Raw genomic sequence first — 16000 nt, 5'->3', positions numbered from 1 at the left:
GTGAGCGCAGCGAACGAGTAAGATATCTAAATTGAACATGAGAAGATAAAATTCGTATCTCCGCGCGCCCATGTACTGTTCTGTTTATTATATAGATATCGATGAAACTTAAATAAAACAAAAGCTCAAAAATTCTTTATTAAAATAGCAAGCCGATTCAACAGCGATATCTTCACGTGTGAAAGATATGGTATCTTCCACTGGTGAAAGATATCAAGTTTTCGACACTAGAGAAAACCTGGTATTTCATCGATATCTATATAATAAATTATAATATTTATGCTCCCTCATGAAATCCACATCGCCGCATATATACAAACGCGGTTGTACCTAAGTTTTTGCTTCAAAATGAAGTGCAAAAAGATTTGTACTGAAAAATCAACAAAAAAATTCAATTCGATTGCCATGGTTCTCTTAAACCTGCGATAATGATAGACAGACAGACAGACATATTTTATTTGGCGTTTTGTACATAGTTGCACATCAACTTAGCTCCAAATAAGTTACGAGTATATACGCATGTTTATGTTTACGCATAATATCTATATTCACATATTCTACACATACACGTCATACGTACATATATATTCTGTATATATAAATGTTCATATAATTATTTCGATAAAATGCGTTACTAATCCTAATTATCTTTATGTTGTTGCTTTTTTTTCACTACGCAGAGCAAAACAATTGTAAACGTATTTTGCTGCAGCTGGTTGTAAAATATGGGGAGGATCTATCAACTTCAGGAACAATTGGTCCTCCGTAAGGGAGTTACTTATGTTATTTTGCATAAAAAATTCTTCTCTAAGTTTGGAGTATAGAGGACATTTAATTAGGAAGTGTCTTTCATCTTCTATTATATGAGTACAATGAAAGCACTTCCTTTCCTCTACCTTCTTGTAACTAGAGTATCTGCCTCTTTCAATTTCTAGGTCATGGTTACTTATTCTTAGCTTAGTTAAGGCTCTTCTGTGATTGAATTTTTTTACATTTATTAAGTAACCTTCTAACATATAACTAACTTTGAAGAGGCGATACGTTCTTAATTTGTTCTTTTGGCCAGGGGTGTCCCTTTAATTCTCGTTTTGATAATAACAAAGACGTTTGGCTGGCGAGAGGTATTGAACTTACTTCTAGCCATATATCACCCAGCGCATTTTTTAATAATGACTCTTTTACTTTTTGGCTCCAGCAAATTTTACGGCTGGAGCTTATCATTTCTTTGTATGCTAAGAATGTATTTTATGGCTCGATGTAGGTGTAACTGGATTGAGCCAGTATCTTATGCATCTTAAGTTTGCAGCTACATGCAGACGGAGTCGACCTAGTTCTGCATAACAGGCAGAATTGGTTGCATATTTTCCCACTCCGAGTAACATTTTGCAAAATTTGGTATGAACAAGTTGTATAGGGTCATTTTTAGAAACCTCAGAACCCCAGACTTCACTGCCGTATAACAGAATAGGTTTTACTAGTGTGTCAAAAAGTTTCATGGTGAGATGAGGGCCATAGTGAAAAGAATGACCCATCTCCTTTTTCAGCTTAAATAAGGCTTTCAGAGCAGATATTTTGAGTTCCTGTTTTGCAATTGTGAAATTTCCGAAAGCACTAAATGTGAGGCCGAGGTATTTGTAAAGTTTAACATTTTCTAAAATTTTGTTTTGATAATAAAAAACATAATTACATAACCGCCTCCCTGAATTATTGAAAATAAGAATTTTAGTTTTCTCAATATTTGCATAGACCATCTGCGTTAGAGAATAGTTCAAGTTTATTCAAAAGGGCTTAAAGATCTGTATAGTTTTTACTGAATAAAATTAGATCATCAGCATAAAGAATACAATTTAATAGTGCATTATCGAAACAGATCGGATCATTTATATTTCTTTGTTTAAGAAAGTCTGGAAGGTCACTTAGGAAAAGATTGAATACAGTAGGACTTAACATACAACCTTGTTTCAATAACGAATCGCTTCTAATTTTCTAAAATGAAAAAGACCAATACACTTTGGAACCGGTTTTCATGCGTGCCAACCAGCAGAGATGGATTATTGGATGCTGACACAAAGGAAATTGTCACGACCTTTGAAAATGATTGACATATTAACATTACAATGGTTTTGTTAGTAAACATGAAGTATAACTTTAGATACGAAAGGAAAATGTATAGCTTGTATATCAAAGCACATGTAACCCGTTTTCTATTTACTCGGGCTACCTGTAAGGTAGGCCGAGTTTAGGTTTCGGTTTTGTATCAGTCTATCGTATGGTCGAGGTTTTACATGATGAATATGTATGCGATCGAGACAGTCATGAAAGCGAGTGCAAGTCATGTGACCTACATGTTGGGTAGGAGGTTTTCTTGCTCTCTGCTCCTCGTCGGTGGTTTGTTATGGCGAATTCCTTTTCTTCTGGGACACTCAAAATACACACAAACGCACACGCCGTTCGCGGTAGACCCACACTAAAAGATGTCGGGCGTTTTCGGAACGGGTCGGTCCGCGAACTCAAAGCAAAATGCCAAAAGAATGCCAAAGATACCAGAAAGATTACCAGAAATGTGAACTCAAATGAAACTCAAATGAACTCAAATGAAACTCAAATGGACAAACGTACAAACTTACTCAAACGTACTTAAACGAACAAACAATCACTAACTCTTTAGTAAGCAGGAACTTCATTGATAACTGCTTCGAAGATGATGGAGACAAAGAAAACATTCCATGTAAGCTGAAGATGGACGCCATATTGGAATCTTTCAAGACAACATTTCATGCCTTCCGCGAATCAACAAGCATTGTACTTACGCCATTTTCATCGAGGATAAGTTTTTTATGTATTCTTTTGTTTTTGTTCTCAATTTTGGACAGTTTCTTCAACATTCTATCGTTCGTTCAACTATTAGTAGCGAGCCTGTTGTGCATGATGTTGATTTCAATTGTACATTTCATAAATGAGTCAACTAAGAGTTTGGTATACTCTTTGGAAAATGACTGTGATTTATTGGAAAAGGCTGTACAGTTATCTGTATTTGTTGATCACAATAAACTATTATATTTATTAGAGGATTGCAGGTCTCGTTATGCCAAATTTTATACTTCTCAGTACCGTGTTGAGCACAAGCCTCGTGTTGCTTCGCGTGATCGAGAACCAAGTAGAGTCCCTGTTGAACAACTCGCACGCCTTTTGCACAAAAGCAGAAAAATACGGAAAAGGGTTCGTAAGTAAGTTTTCAAAAATGTACCCATGACATCTAGAATGCATTGCTTTGTCAATAAATGTCATTTGAATCACGAAATAATGAAGTGTTATTGCAAAATCTACAAAGGATCTAAACGAAACAAAGCTTCTGGTAATTCTTTTCCCAGTCGAAGAAAATTACGATTCAGGAAATCCCTCCTTAAGAAATTAAAGTTTCACAAAAAAGCAATAAATGCTGGTTATAGTCGTTGTCAGCCAATATTGAAAAATTATAGTCCAGGAAAACATGCTTCCAACAGTTTACCCCATGTTTACAAGAGTCTCAATCACAGAATAAATCACAGTAAGTTTACCCTAAGCAGAGATGTAGAAAAAATCCTGGTCCATACACAGTAATAGATCCAAAAAAAACAATTTCTGCTCCATATTCTCAAGGTAACATTGCATTATTTGGTCCAAATGCTGGTCGTCAGTGTGTTGCCATGTCACTATGTGCATTGACATATAACCATAGGAGTGCAATAAGTTCTTCAGTAGACCTAGTAAACACCATGAATATTGGGAATGAGTTATATTCTGTCCTATCAAGATTATACAACCAAGAATTTTTACTGTAGACAGAATTACCCAGTATAGTAACAGTACTAGAAAGCAATTACCAAATGGAATACAGTCCAAGTTATACTGGTAATATACATGATGTCTCATCTACTGTTGATTTCCTCTACTTCAGATATATGATGCAGATATAAGTGTTAAAAATAATTTACAAAAACAAGGCAAATTGTGCTGCACATCTGCTACAAGCAAATTAGGACTACAGAAGAAAACAAATAATACAAAAGGCAATACTGGATTTTTAGCATGGCTGTCCAATTCTTGCATTTGTTGCATTTTTCATCATAAATGCCGGACCACCGACTTTTATCTCATAGTGTTATACGATGGGGAATTTGATATGTTTGAAAAAGTAACCAGTGTATCCACCTTACGAGTTAAAAAACTTTCAAGTTACCCGTGGGGGTAGGGCATAGGTGGGATTCGTACAGAGCCTGCAATATCGAAGACAGTAGCTGTCCGCAAGTAAGATACCACTACCATCTGCTATCAATCGTAAAGCATTTGGATCAGGAAGCGAAAATGCCAAAGCATTAGCCCTACAAAATGCTCAATATTCTTTTATCTTTTTTACCAAGCAAACCGCCTGGCAACAACGGTTCCCGCGAGACCCTCTCATTTTATCGGGGTTGACCAACATAAACACATCCTCTCCGATTGCACTCCTTTACTTTCACACTTCTACTACTTTCTCACCTTCTTTGTTTTCGACATAGGTAGCCCGAGTAAACGCCAATAAGGGCGTCTAGTTATATTTAACTTGTATTTTCTCTTTATTTTACTCTTATTTATATTTTAGTTTCGCAGAATGTATATTTGTTTGTTGTGCTTGTTCAGGCTTGTTCTTGCTTCAGACGTCCATTTGGCTAAGCCCCTCGACAGATAGTGACAGATATTCACTAAGGTCATCTTTCGGCTGTAATCAATATGAATACTTTTCTTTGTTGTGTCAATCTTGATTTTGCTTCTAATGATAAATGCTTACATATTTTACTTCGTATTGGCGGAAAGGCGTCTTACGAATAGGCAAGCTGGCCTTTGTCAAATACCAAGAACTTTGCGTGTTTGGTTAAATTCTCGAAGTGCAATTTTTAAATATTTTTTCTCTTCTCATTTGCAAAGAGAGTGCCTCGTATTATCATAAAAAAGACTTGAATACGAAATGCTTTCATGCCAGCAAATTGCAGAGAAAATAGATAAAGTAAAGAGAACAGAGTTGGAAAAAACCAGCCAAATAAACGATGTATAGTTGTGTGACGCGGTCTTTTAGTGAAACTGATAATGAATTTACAGCCATTCTCAATCACACGCGCCCTGTTGTGATTTTTTTCTGTCGCGACGAAGTAGGTTTTGGTTTTGGTGGACGTCAATCACAAGGCGTTTCCATAACGTTGTCGGAAAACACAAAGCTATAAGGGCACGTGCTTATAGAGCGTCATGGAAACGCTTTGATTGACGTCCACCAAAATCTACTTCGTCGCGACAAAAACAATCGTTAGAGGGGGCGTGTTATTGAGAACGGCTGTAATCAAACTCGCTGATTTACTTTCGGGATTCACAGTAGTTTCAAATATATATTATTATCTATAATATATATTAGGACTATGAAAAATCCCGTTGGATTACTAAAATTAACAAAATATTTGTTTCGACTCCAAAAAACTGGAAAAACCTCTTGTAGCTCTTTATCTCCTTTCTACATGATTTAACAAGGAAAACCGTGGCTGAATCAATTCTGGAGCGTTTATCTGGGCCACAACTTTCACTAACGAAATTAAAGTCGTTTGAAAAAAGCAAGAGAGTACGATAGACGTTCAAATTATACTAAGCAAAAGCAATATGCTGGACCAAATATGGTTTATCTGATGAAACCACTTTCAGCAACGACTACTGCCTAACTGCAACTTTGTACACCGTGCGTTATGTGAAGAAAAAACACTCCTCGATCGTCCAAAATACTTTTAATGACAACGATGAAAGAATCTTCCTGAGGTAGAATGGAAAGTATTAAGACGGAAATCACAAATTAATGGAACCTAACTCTAGGTAAAATGGAAGGATTACTTACAATAATCTTGTAGAATGAAGTAGAAACGATATAAACGTGTAAATGAAACGACTATACTGTCAAATGTCCCGAGATGATCACTTAACCTAAAACAAAATGGCGGATCCTCTCACCCCCGGTCAGCGGTATCCCTACTAAGATATGTCCTTCATGTGAGGGTTCATGAAGTGTCCCTTTGTGATCAGCGGTATCTCTGCATTATGTACAAAATATATGAAATTTTGACTAACGGTAAATTATTCACAATTAATTTCAATTGCATTGCTTTCTTTTGTGTCTATTTGACTATTACACGTTGATTAAAAAAATTTATTTCACGGGTTAAATGCCTTTACTCTATGGGTATGTACTTCATGGCTGAATGCCATATAGACGACATCCTACTATATATATATATACCACATATCTAGCGTGTACACTAACATGTCCTTCGCTATGATCACCCAATTCTTAACTGTGATTACCTTTAATTACCTGTTATTACCTGCCATTAGCAGTCCTTACCTGTCCTTGGCCATGATTAACTGTCCTTAGCTGTAAATAATTGTAAGATTTGTTCTAAGTTTCCAGAAAGAGGAACAATTCCTCAAAAGTTTGAGACTGTGAACGAAAATGTAGATGCAGAAAGCAACAGCGCACAAAGTAAGAGTGGATGAGTAAGGTTTTCTTTGGCTTTTTTGCTAAAATTTACGAGTAATTCTCCTTTCTTGTTGAACAAATGCGATAAATCAGTTGTATGCCAGCCTGTACAGATATGTCATTACCTGTCAAAACTGGACCAATCAGATAGCCATAGGTCGCGTTTTTAGCCAATCATCGCATAGATCAAATTTGTTTACGTGATTTGACGACAGACGCGCGCTCTTTTCGTAAACAAACCTTAAAAAATCTATTATATGAATACTTCTGAAGCTGTAGAACACTCAAAAAGTTAAAGAAATCACTCGCCTACGGCTCATGATTTCTATAACTTTTTTCGTGTCCTACAGCTCCAGTCCTGTTTTATCAGGGAACAGAACATAGATAAGCCTGATCTATTTGTTAAATGTATATACAGGCGGTGCTTGACTTTAGTGGAGAATCTTTCACTGACCAGTCAAATAAACCCTGGTTTACTGTAGGCACTTTTTTAATTTCAAAGTTGCATCATGCAATTGCTATGTGTTGAATTTAGTACCTGACGCGTGCTGTTTACTGCAGAATTATATGAGGTAAACTAATAAAACACCAGTCATTTCTAGAGGTCTAGTTCTGTTACCATTTTCTAAATATTAGTTATGAATTCCGAATTCAAATCGCTCAGCACTGGGGATTTTCATATGAAAGATGGTCTATTGATTGAGGCGCGAAAGGTGGTCAAATAAAGGTGAACCTTGTATAGAAATAAAAACTATTTCCTTGGATTTCTTTTTTTTCTTTTTTTTTCATTTGCCTAGCGTTTTATATTGTAGTAATAATTCGCGTAGCTTTTTTAGATGGGGTGTAAAAATAAAAAGACTTTCAAGTGCACTAAATTGACTGAAGAATTGCTTGGCATACATATTCTTTAACATCCCCGTTATTCGTCACTCTTTATATGGAAACTCAATTATTCAGCTGTCTGTTGCATTAAATAGAGTCTTGGGCAATAATCTTGTCTTTTGTATGAGGAGGAACTCGGTATTTTATTTCAAGATCGAAAGTAGTTTGGTATGTGGAATATAAAGAAAATGTTGTTTGTTTTATTTCTTCGTTTGTGCGAATATGAGTACAATCGCTGAGGTAAACCAATCGGAATGCACCAAATATGAACGCTCTGAATAGGGAGGCTGATTTTCATAGTATTGTGATATGCTCCCTCTCGGAGTTAAACGCTTTTCAGTGGATCCTAACTATAATTATCTGTTACAATTGGTCATTTCTTGCGAATGTGTTGCAGCTGTTCTTTGCGTTTTTACATTTATTGCACTAGCCTTGTTAAATAAGAAGAGAGAAAACGGAAACAGCTTCTTCAAGCAATTTCTATAGTTACTACTGAACACGAAACAAATCAATGGGTTTATGGCCAGGCTTATGTAGGAAATAAATGTCAAAATGTCACTCGTGAAGCTATGGAAGGATGGTGCACTCTTTTTCTGGTATCCTTTCCAAACGAAAACTTCAAAAAAAGTTAAAGTATGGTAGGGAAACCAGCAAACAAAGAATGATAAAACTATAACTATTGCCATTTTGATGATGTTGCTGTTCGATTTTTGACTTCTTGTTTCTTGTTCACAAAGTTGTTCTCCAGGAATGCAACGATGCTTCATTTTCCAAACAATAAAAGAGTGAAGGACACTGACGATAGCAAATGGAATGATGAAGAAGAGTATTACTATAGTAACTAAGAAATAAATATGATGTACTTGGGCACGGTCAAAGATAGATGGCCAGCTAAAGATGCAAAATGCCTTTCCTTTACAATATCCTATTTTGAATGTAACAAAGTACAAAGAAAATGGTGCCATTGCTACAAGCCAGATAATAGGTAAAACCCATCTTAGTCTCGTAACTCGAGGTTTAGATTTTAAGGGGTAAACAACGGCGAAGAAGCGATCAATTGCGATAACGACCATGCTTTCGATGGAAACAGATATTGATACGTCACGAATGAAGGGACATGTCTTGCAAAGAATTTCAGCCAATAGTCCTGGAACACTCCATTCGCTTGAATTGTTTATATTCAATGAAATAAAGCGAGGTATTGACACCAATGAACCTGTTAAGTCAGACACCGCCATATTTGCTATAAGAAAGTTTATATTGGTCTGCATTCGTCGGTTTTTGCAAACAATCACGACAACAAAAACATTGCCAACAACAGCTAGAAACAAGAGGATTGAATAACAAACTGTAAATGCAATTCTTGATACTTCTTGCGAAGTTATCCATGATTTTGGATGAAGTGTACCCGTTGTGTTTCTAAGGCTATGAGTGAAGCATAAGTAATTGGAAGTTACGTTCATTTTGATTCTAATCTTCAAAAGGATTTGCTTACACTGATCCCAAAGAGTTTTGTTGGCGTTGATTTGCCCAGGCTGCCTAGTAAACGTATGATCATGAAGCTCTTGCTTGATTCTCAATTTTTTAATGTTTCATAGACTCTTTCTAGTCTTTAAAACAACATACGTAAACGGAAAAATACTGTCGAAGTCTATAGTGATATAAGCTGCTTAAACGAAAACACCAGCTCTGTTGATTCAGATGATGTTTTCTCTTAGCCTAATGTTTGGAAAAATATATTTTTCATGTTTCAGGAAGATAAACGGAGTAAACAAGGCGGATTGCCCTACTACATCTAGCCGTAAATTTTTTTAACGGTAAAATTATTTTCTTTGATATTACGTTACTTGAGAGTTCATTTGATTTAATTATTAAACTATATGATGTGTGAAAAAGGGAAAAAACAACACAACAAGGCACCATCGGGTACCATCGGGTGCCGGGTAAGGGAGGGGGTTACGAATCACGTTTCACGAAATAATAGAAATGGCAGATTTACGATGTATACTGAATAAAAACTGTCAATTCACGTTTCGCGAAATGAACCCTTTACCATCTTGAAGATCTTAGAATGACTAAAAAAACGCCTTAAAAAACGAGGTAGAATAGAAAGTATTAAGACGGAAATCACAATTTAATGGAACCTGACTCTAGGTAAAATGGAAGGATTACTTACAATAATCTTGTAGAATGAAGTAGAAACGATATAAACGTGTAAATGAAACGACTATACTGTCAAATGTCCCGACATGATCACTTAACCTAAAACAAAATGGCGGATCCTCTCACCCCCGGTCAGCGGTATCCATACTAAGATATGTCCTTCATGTGAGGGTCCATGAAGTGTCCCTTTGTGATCAGCGGTATCTCTGCATTATGTACAAAATATATGAAATTTTGACTAACGGTAAATTATTCACAATTAATTTCAATTGCATTGCTTTCTTTTGTGTCTATTTGACTATTACACGTTGATTAAAAAAACCATCGGTTGCCGGGTAAGGGAGGGGGTTACGAATCACGTTTCACGAAATAATAGAAATGGCAGATTTACGATGTATACTGAATAAAAACTGTCAATTCACGTTTCGCGAAATGAACCCTTTACCATCTTGAAGATCTTAGAATGACTAAAAAAACGCCTTGTTGATATTTCAGAATTGGTCAAAACACGTTGATTTTTCCAAATATTATTGACGTTGGTTGATTATGGTCAGTGATACGTGGTAAGGAATAAAGAGTAGCAGTATACTGAGGCATTTCGGTTAATATATTCAGATTCGAATTGATTTTTCAGAAGTTTGCACGAAAAAGGAATAAATAAATAAATAAATAATAATAATAATGATAAATAAAATAATAATAATAATAATTACAAAACTAAGTATAAGAAACGAACAACGTTTCGATGCAGCTTGCATCATCCTCAGGTTCTGAATACAAAATGTCAGTGTCAGTGTACATATAGTTAGTTATATATATATAACTAAATATGTATACACTGACACTGACATTTACATTTTGTATTCAAAACAATCTAACCCCAAGATCTCTGAGAGCGGTAGAGCTGGCGTCAGAAAAAGGCGCTTCGAGCTGGCTAACTGTAATATCCATAAAAGAGTTGGGATACGATCTAAACAAGCGAGAATTTAGAGACGCCATCAAGATAAGATATAATTGGGAAATCTCCGACTTGCAGAAAACGTGCGTGTGACGTTGACCATGCGATGATTTGCAGGAGGGGTGGTTTTGTGATACAACGCCACAACGAGCTTCGAGATCTGGAAGCTAAACTGCTGAGCACTGTATGTAGTGATGTTGAGGTGGAGCCGGTTATTCAGCAGATAACTGGAGAGACTCTGAACAGGGGTGTGAATAGAGCCCCCGACGCCCGTATCGGCATCCACGTCCGAGGTTTCTGGGAGCAACAGAGAGCTACATTCTTTAATGTCCAGATATGCGTGAGCAGACTCCTGAGCAAGTGTACAGGCAACATGAGAGCTAGTGAAAAGATACGCCAATATGCCAACAGGGTCATGGAGGTGGAACAAGGAACGCTTACGCCGTTAGTATTTAGCACAACAGGAGGAATGGGCACAAAATGCAAGATTTACCACAACGCTTAGTTGGGCTTTTATCGATTAAGAAGGGAGAGAGTTATTCAAAGTGTAGTAAAAGCTTATTTTATCAGTAGTCTTTGTTCTCCCAGTGGTTGTTTCAATTTTCTCATCTGCTTGGTCACCTAGACCGTTAATCCCGAACCAGAAGCCAGAGGACAAGTTAGGGGTTTCTAATCTTCCTCACCTTCGAAAGTTTTTACTCCAAACTTCCCTTTTCAGTAATAAAATGATTTAGAGATTTCGAAGTTCAAGTGTCGAGTTGGCATTGCAGTGCATTGTGAGACTGTTTTAAGAGATTTGTTTAGTCGAAGCCAGCGTCTATTTTGTCCCCTGAAACTGTTCCACAGTGCCCTAAAATGCCAACTCGAATCAGTTTTTACCTAAATCGCAGAATGGAAATCTAAAAAAAGTTCGAGTCTCTTGGATGATCACATAACAATGGTTTCAAGTCGAGGCGGGCCTTGAATCTTTTGTTTATTAAAGGCCCGCCTCGACTTGAAACCATTGTTTCGTGATAATCCAAGCAAATTCGGGAAAGGTCTTTCCTTTTGGGCAGGCCCTGTTTAAATAAAATCTACAATAGAATTTGGTAAGTAATGCAATATTTAATCCTACTTTTAGTGTTACAACATGTTGGTCACATGCATGGTTAAGCCTTTGGATAAGAAGCCATCCGATGTATAGATTCTTATATTTCTAGTTTTGATTACTCTACTTAATTTTCCATTAACCAGTTAGCCGTTTTCAATCAGATATCTATTGGTTGGGCCTCCTTTCATGTTTGAGATTTTAAACGCATTTGTAGAAAATCTTAATGTATTTAAATGTACCAACGCACGGATCACCAAACACTCCGTTCGTTGCATCCAGGAGGCACGCATTACGGCCGTCACAGGCATAGCGAATCAGACGCGAAGAGAAGGACGAGATGCAGTTAGTTGTTCTGATGGGACCTTTAGGGCAAATGAATCGGTCAGTGCGGCCGTAGTTTGCCTGTAGTATCTTCAGCCTCATGTTTCCAGGACATCTCAAGACACCTCTTTGGTGTTCACAGAGGACAAATATCGCTAAGGGTAAAATAAGATAGTACTTCAGATTCTCATTTACGTTTTGCAGTGTTGTGGTTGTTAAAAGAAGTGCATAATAATGACCTCCACGCTAATGCACTCGACGGCAGAGCAAAAATGTAGTAAATATACAAATATGAATTTCAGGCATTGCCTAAAAGCGGAATTTTCAGAAATTGATCTACCATTCATAGCGTAATATAACGTCATATGAATGTCACATTGTGACGTTATATCAAGCTGAGATAACAGGTGAAATCCCCTGCTGTACAGCGAAAGAACAGATTCCTTCTATCCGGTGAAAAGCCATGAAAATATTAACTGGGTTACGCATACAGGAGCTCCGCCGTAATTCAAAATCAAATTCATGTTTTAAAGGTGGCTGACTACTTTTCATTACTCGATTTGAGCCCACGGTGTGCGCGCGCTCAAAAACCACTGAATAATCTTCACGTTTTTTTTTTTCTTTTTCTTTTTCTTTCTTTTTTTTCCTTATTTTTAAGAACCATGCACGTTTTGAACTTCAAGAGGGCAAACCCTCAAATTTTGCTCGGGACTCTATATATTTGTTTGTTATTTTCCAGAATAACAGGTAATATATCATTATTTTTCAAAGTTTAAGACAATTCTGTTTATCAGAACAATGTAATAAATTGTTCTGTTTGTTTTGTGCTCAATTTTTACAATAACTTGCACACCGTAGAACCTGAACAAAAAAAGTTTTTCCATTGTCCACAATAGTTTATTAAAACAACTTTTATCAGTATGTTATAAATATAGTGTAAGTTACGTGTTCGGAGAAAATTACTCGTGTTTCTTCCTTAGTTTCGTTTTGATGATTTTTTTTTTTTTTTTTTTTTTTTTTTTTTTGTACAGCGCTTGATTTTCGCTGTTTTTCTTCCAAAATCGTACAAACGCATGTCATTCCGGAGTGATTATCTCAAAAACAAGCTCGGGACACCCCATTTTCCTTTGCATTTTTGAATTTTTTCAGGTTAAAATAGTTTCAATTTTCCATTTTCTGTTTATTATTTACCAAAGTAGTCAGCCACCTTAAGTCAAATATTCTCGTGTATCCAGAAAGTAGGGAAGGCTATATATAGGATGGAATAGAAAAGCAGCTGTTTACTAACCAATGTTCCAACCCCTTTTGTGCAAAGCGTTATTGCCACCAGCCTAAGAAAAATGGAAAACATTGTTTGGATATGGTGCTGATATTTTGTGTAAAGTGGTTTGAAATGTTCACAGGAGTAAAAGTATTCACATAACAACATCTGAGATCTTCTGAGATCTTCTGACGAAACGAAACTATCGGTTAAAGGAACTTTCCAAGACGGTGCTGCCAAAACATTCAACAGCCTACTAAGCAGTGTCAAGAACTGTCAGACTTCGCCACTTTTAAACGGGAAGTAAGATCTTATCTTACTAGCCTGGCGACAGAAAGACTCAAAGATACGATAGGATAAATATATACTGTAGATTAAGCTTTTACGGGCATTTGGCTTTTGCGGTGCATTCTGGGACTGTTGTCTCGGCTAGATCACGCCAGGCAAAGGACGTAATGGTTTTGCTATTTTGTACGGTGTTATTTGGCTGAGTTGGCAGCCCCGTGTTGCGTTGCGCTTTATCAGTTTTGTTTGAGCCAATCACAGCGCGTTTAGCCATTTTGTCGCTGGCATTGATAATCCAAATTTGTTTTGAAAGACGGGCATCAGATGGGCAGATGGCCAAAAGTACTTATATAACCAGGTTTTACCATGGTTACCATATTGAGTACTTCTTAAGCATTAATCATTATCATCATCATCATTATTATTATTATTATCACCATCACGATCATCATCATTATTATTGTTATTATTATCATCAACATAATCATCATCATCATCATCATTATTATTATTATTATCACCATCATCAACATCATTATTATTATTATTGTTATTATTATCATTATCACTATCATCATAATCATCACCATTATTTTTACTACATCCACTTTTCGAAATGTAAAAAATTATTTGTCGTCTCAGCGTGAACAGAAAAAAATAAAAGCATATCTTAAGAGAAAGGCAATTTATTTTGATAGACGTTAGCAGATATTAAGTTCCAAGGGAGGGTCACGACTTTCCAGTTCATAATATTATACAATCAAGGGCGGATCCAGGGGGAGGGGCTAAGGAGGGGCTGTTAAAAAAAGGGGGCGGCTAAAGCCCCCCTTCAGCAGAAAACATAGCAAAACAAAACTGAAGAATTAGATGCTTTTTTTATTGTTTTCCGTTGTGTTGACGGAAGAAGCTCAATTAGCTCCCCCTCCCCCCCATAAAATTTTGGCTGGATCCGCCCTTGACAACGGGGTAGTGAAGATTGTCAAGCAGTGCACAACTCATTATACTATCAAAGTGTAATTGTTATAAACATTTTGAAAGTAATTTTCGAAGCTCCTTTGAAAGCACATTTTCGATGCCCTCGAATTTCTAACCATCAACTTAATACAATTTCAGTGACAAAACGATCTTCACGGCTAATTCCGCGCTTGCGCTACCTGTGATTGAAAGTGTATTTAAATGAAAGCAAAAAGTGTTCGAAACTAATAACATTGGATCCATGCCATTGAACTAATGCAAGCATTCGTCTAAAACACGAATTTGCGAACCACAGGTAGACATTTTGGATACGAATGAGAACTTTCATTTGGTGACTATCTTTCCATCTTTTCTACAATCTCAATAGCTGTGAATACAGACTCACTAACTCAGGCTTAGCCTTATTTCAGTAACAAAATGTTCACACAAAATGCACAAAATGTACAATTCAACAATACAAATAATTCGGTTCGAAATTCATAAACCTTCACGGAAACATGAATACTCTACACAAAATTAATTTAGATCCTGAGCGACGATTAATTCGCAATTAGCGTTTACCTACCTTTTCTAAGTCGGCAGCGACTTGGAAAACTAGGAGAATAAAACCAAGAATACCCAAGCTCTTCATAGCTGGTGTCCTTTTTTTACCAAAAAAATTAGGCTAAATCAGTAGAATATTGAGTGGATAACATTATCATTTTATTCTGATGCTATGACACAAAAATGAAAAATAATTTGCTTTTCATATTGCCGCTATATTTAGTGGTCATAATGAGTCATATTTACAGAAAAGTATTACTAATCATTAAGAAATAATAATTTCGATCTAACATCAACATTTTCTTCTCTGTGGCCGAAAAACGTTTTTCATGCCATAAGATTTTCACTAACTTTATCATAGTTTGTTTGTGGTGCTCTCTACTAACCATGAACTTATCGAGAACATCACTCAAGCTAAACTGAGTAGTATAGGCCTTACGCTTCCGTATCTACTGCAATATCTATATTAAATTTGCTGTTCATTATAAAAACTCGCACTCAGATAAATATCATTGCCATTGATTGTCACATTTATCATTGTGGTTTAATTAGTCAGAATGTGATGCATCTGCCTGATTTTAAAAGGCAAAGCTTGAAAGCAAGTAATAGAAATTACGATTATTTTTTAAGTCATATTTTTAGAATTTTTTTTATTAAAATTTTTCTAGAATTGTACATTGGGTAATTAAATAAAGAAATATCATGTTGGGGTTAAAGTCCTACAATAACAATTTCAAAAATAATGTCACCGATAGATTGAAATAAAGAGAGGCTGTCGATTAAGTTACCTCGTTGTATTTTCCAAACCTTCATATGTTATTTTTAGAAGGGGCCTAAAATCGATTTCAGATACCAGTAAACCAGTAAGCCAGTAAACCAGTAGACGCTTGATATTTTTAGTTTTCTGAGTAAGGCCATTAGATGATATGAACGGCTTAGAGAAGCATAACAGGTGGGATAGAACAACCATTCTCAGGGAATAGACACTTTTAG

General features: G+C 36.2%; 2 protein-coding genes across 2 annotated transcripts; both read right to left on the bottom strand.

Annotated features, from left to right (window-relative positions):
• Positions 1 to 7345: 7345 nt before the first annotated feature.
• Positions 7346 to 9024, bottom strand: LOC116302525 (neuromedin-K receptor-like). Its single transcript, XM_031711847.1, has one exon. The coding sequence runs from the start codon at positions 8872 to 8874 to the stop codon at positions 7768 to 7770; it is 1107 nt and encodes a 368-aa protein (XP_031567707.1). The 5' UTR covers positions 8875 to 9024; the 3' UTR covers positions 7346 to 7767.
• A 2627-nt stretch (positions 9025 to 11651) lies between these two features.
• LOC116302530 (L-rhamnose-binding lectin CSL3-like) lies at positions 11652 to 15094 on the bottom strand. Its single transcript, XM_031711852.2, has 3 exons — positions 15030 to 15094; positions 13232 to 13274; positions 11652 to 12098 (listed from the first exon to the last, which is right to left on the bottom strand). Exon 3 carries the CDS (start codon positions 12043 to 12045, stop codon positions 11821 to 11823), a length of 225 nt encoding a protein of 74 aa, XP_031567712.2. The 5' UTR covers positions 12046 to 12098; positions 13232 to 13274; positions 15030 to 15094; the 3' UTR covers positions 11652 to 11820.
• Between the last annotated feature and the right edge of the window lie 906 nt (positions 15095 to 16000).

This window comes from Actinia tenebrosa, unplaced genomic scaffold, assembly GCF_029948245.1.
Source record: "Actinia tenebrosa isolate PJP-AT-01 unplaced genomic scaffold, QUT_ActTen_1.0 PGA_scaffold2__45_contigs__length_23673736, whole genome shotgun sequence".
NCBI classification, from domain to species: Eukaryota; Metazoa; Cnidaria; class Anthozoa; order Actiniaria; family Actiniidae; genus Actinia; species Actinia tenebrosa.
Note: the sequence above shows the minus strand (reverse complement) of the source record. Positions and strands in the feature narration are given on the sequence as shown.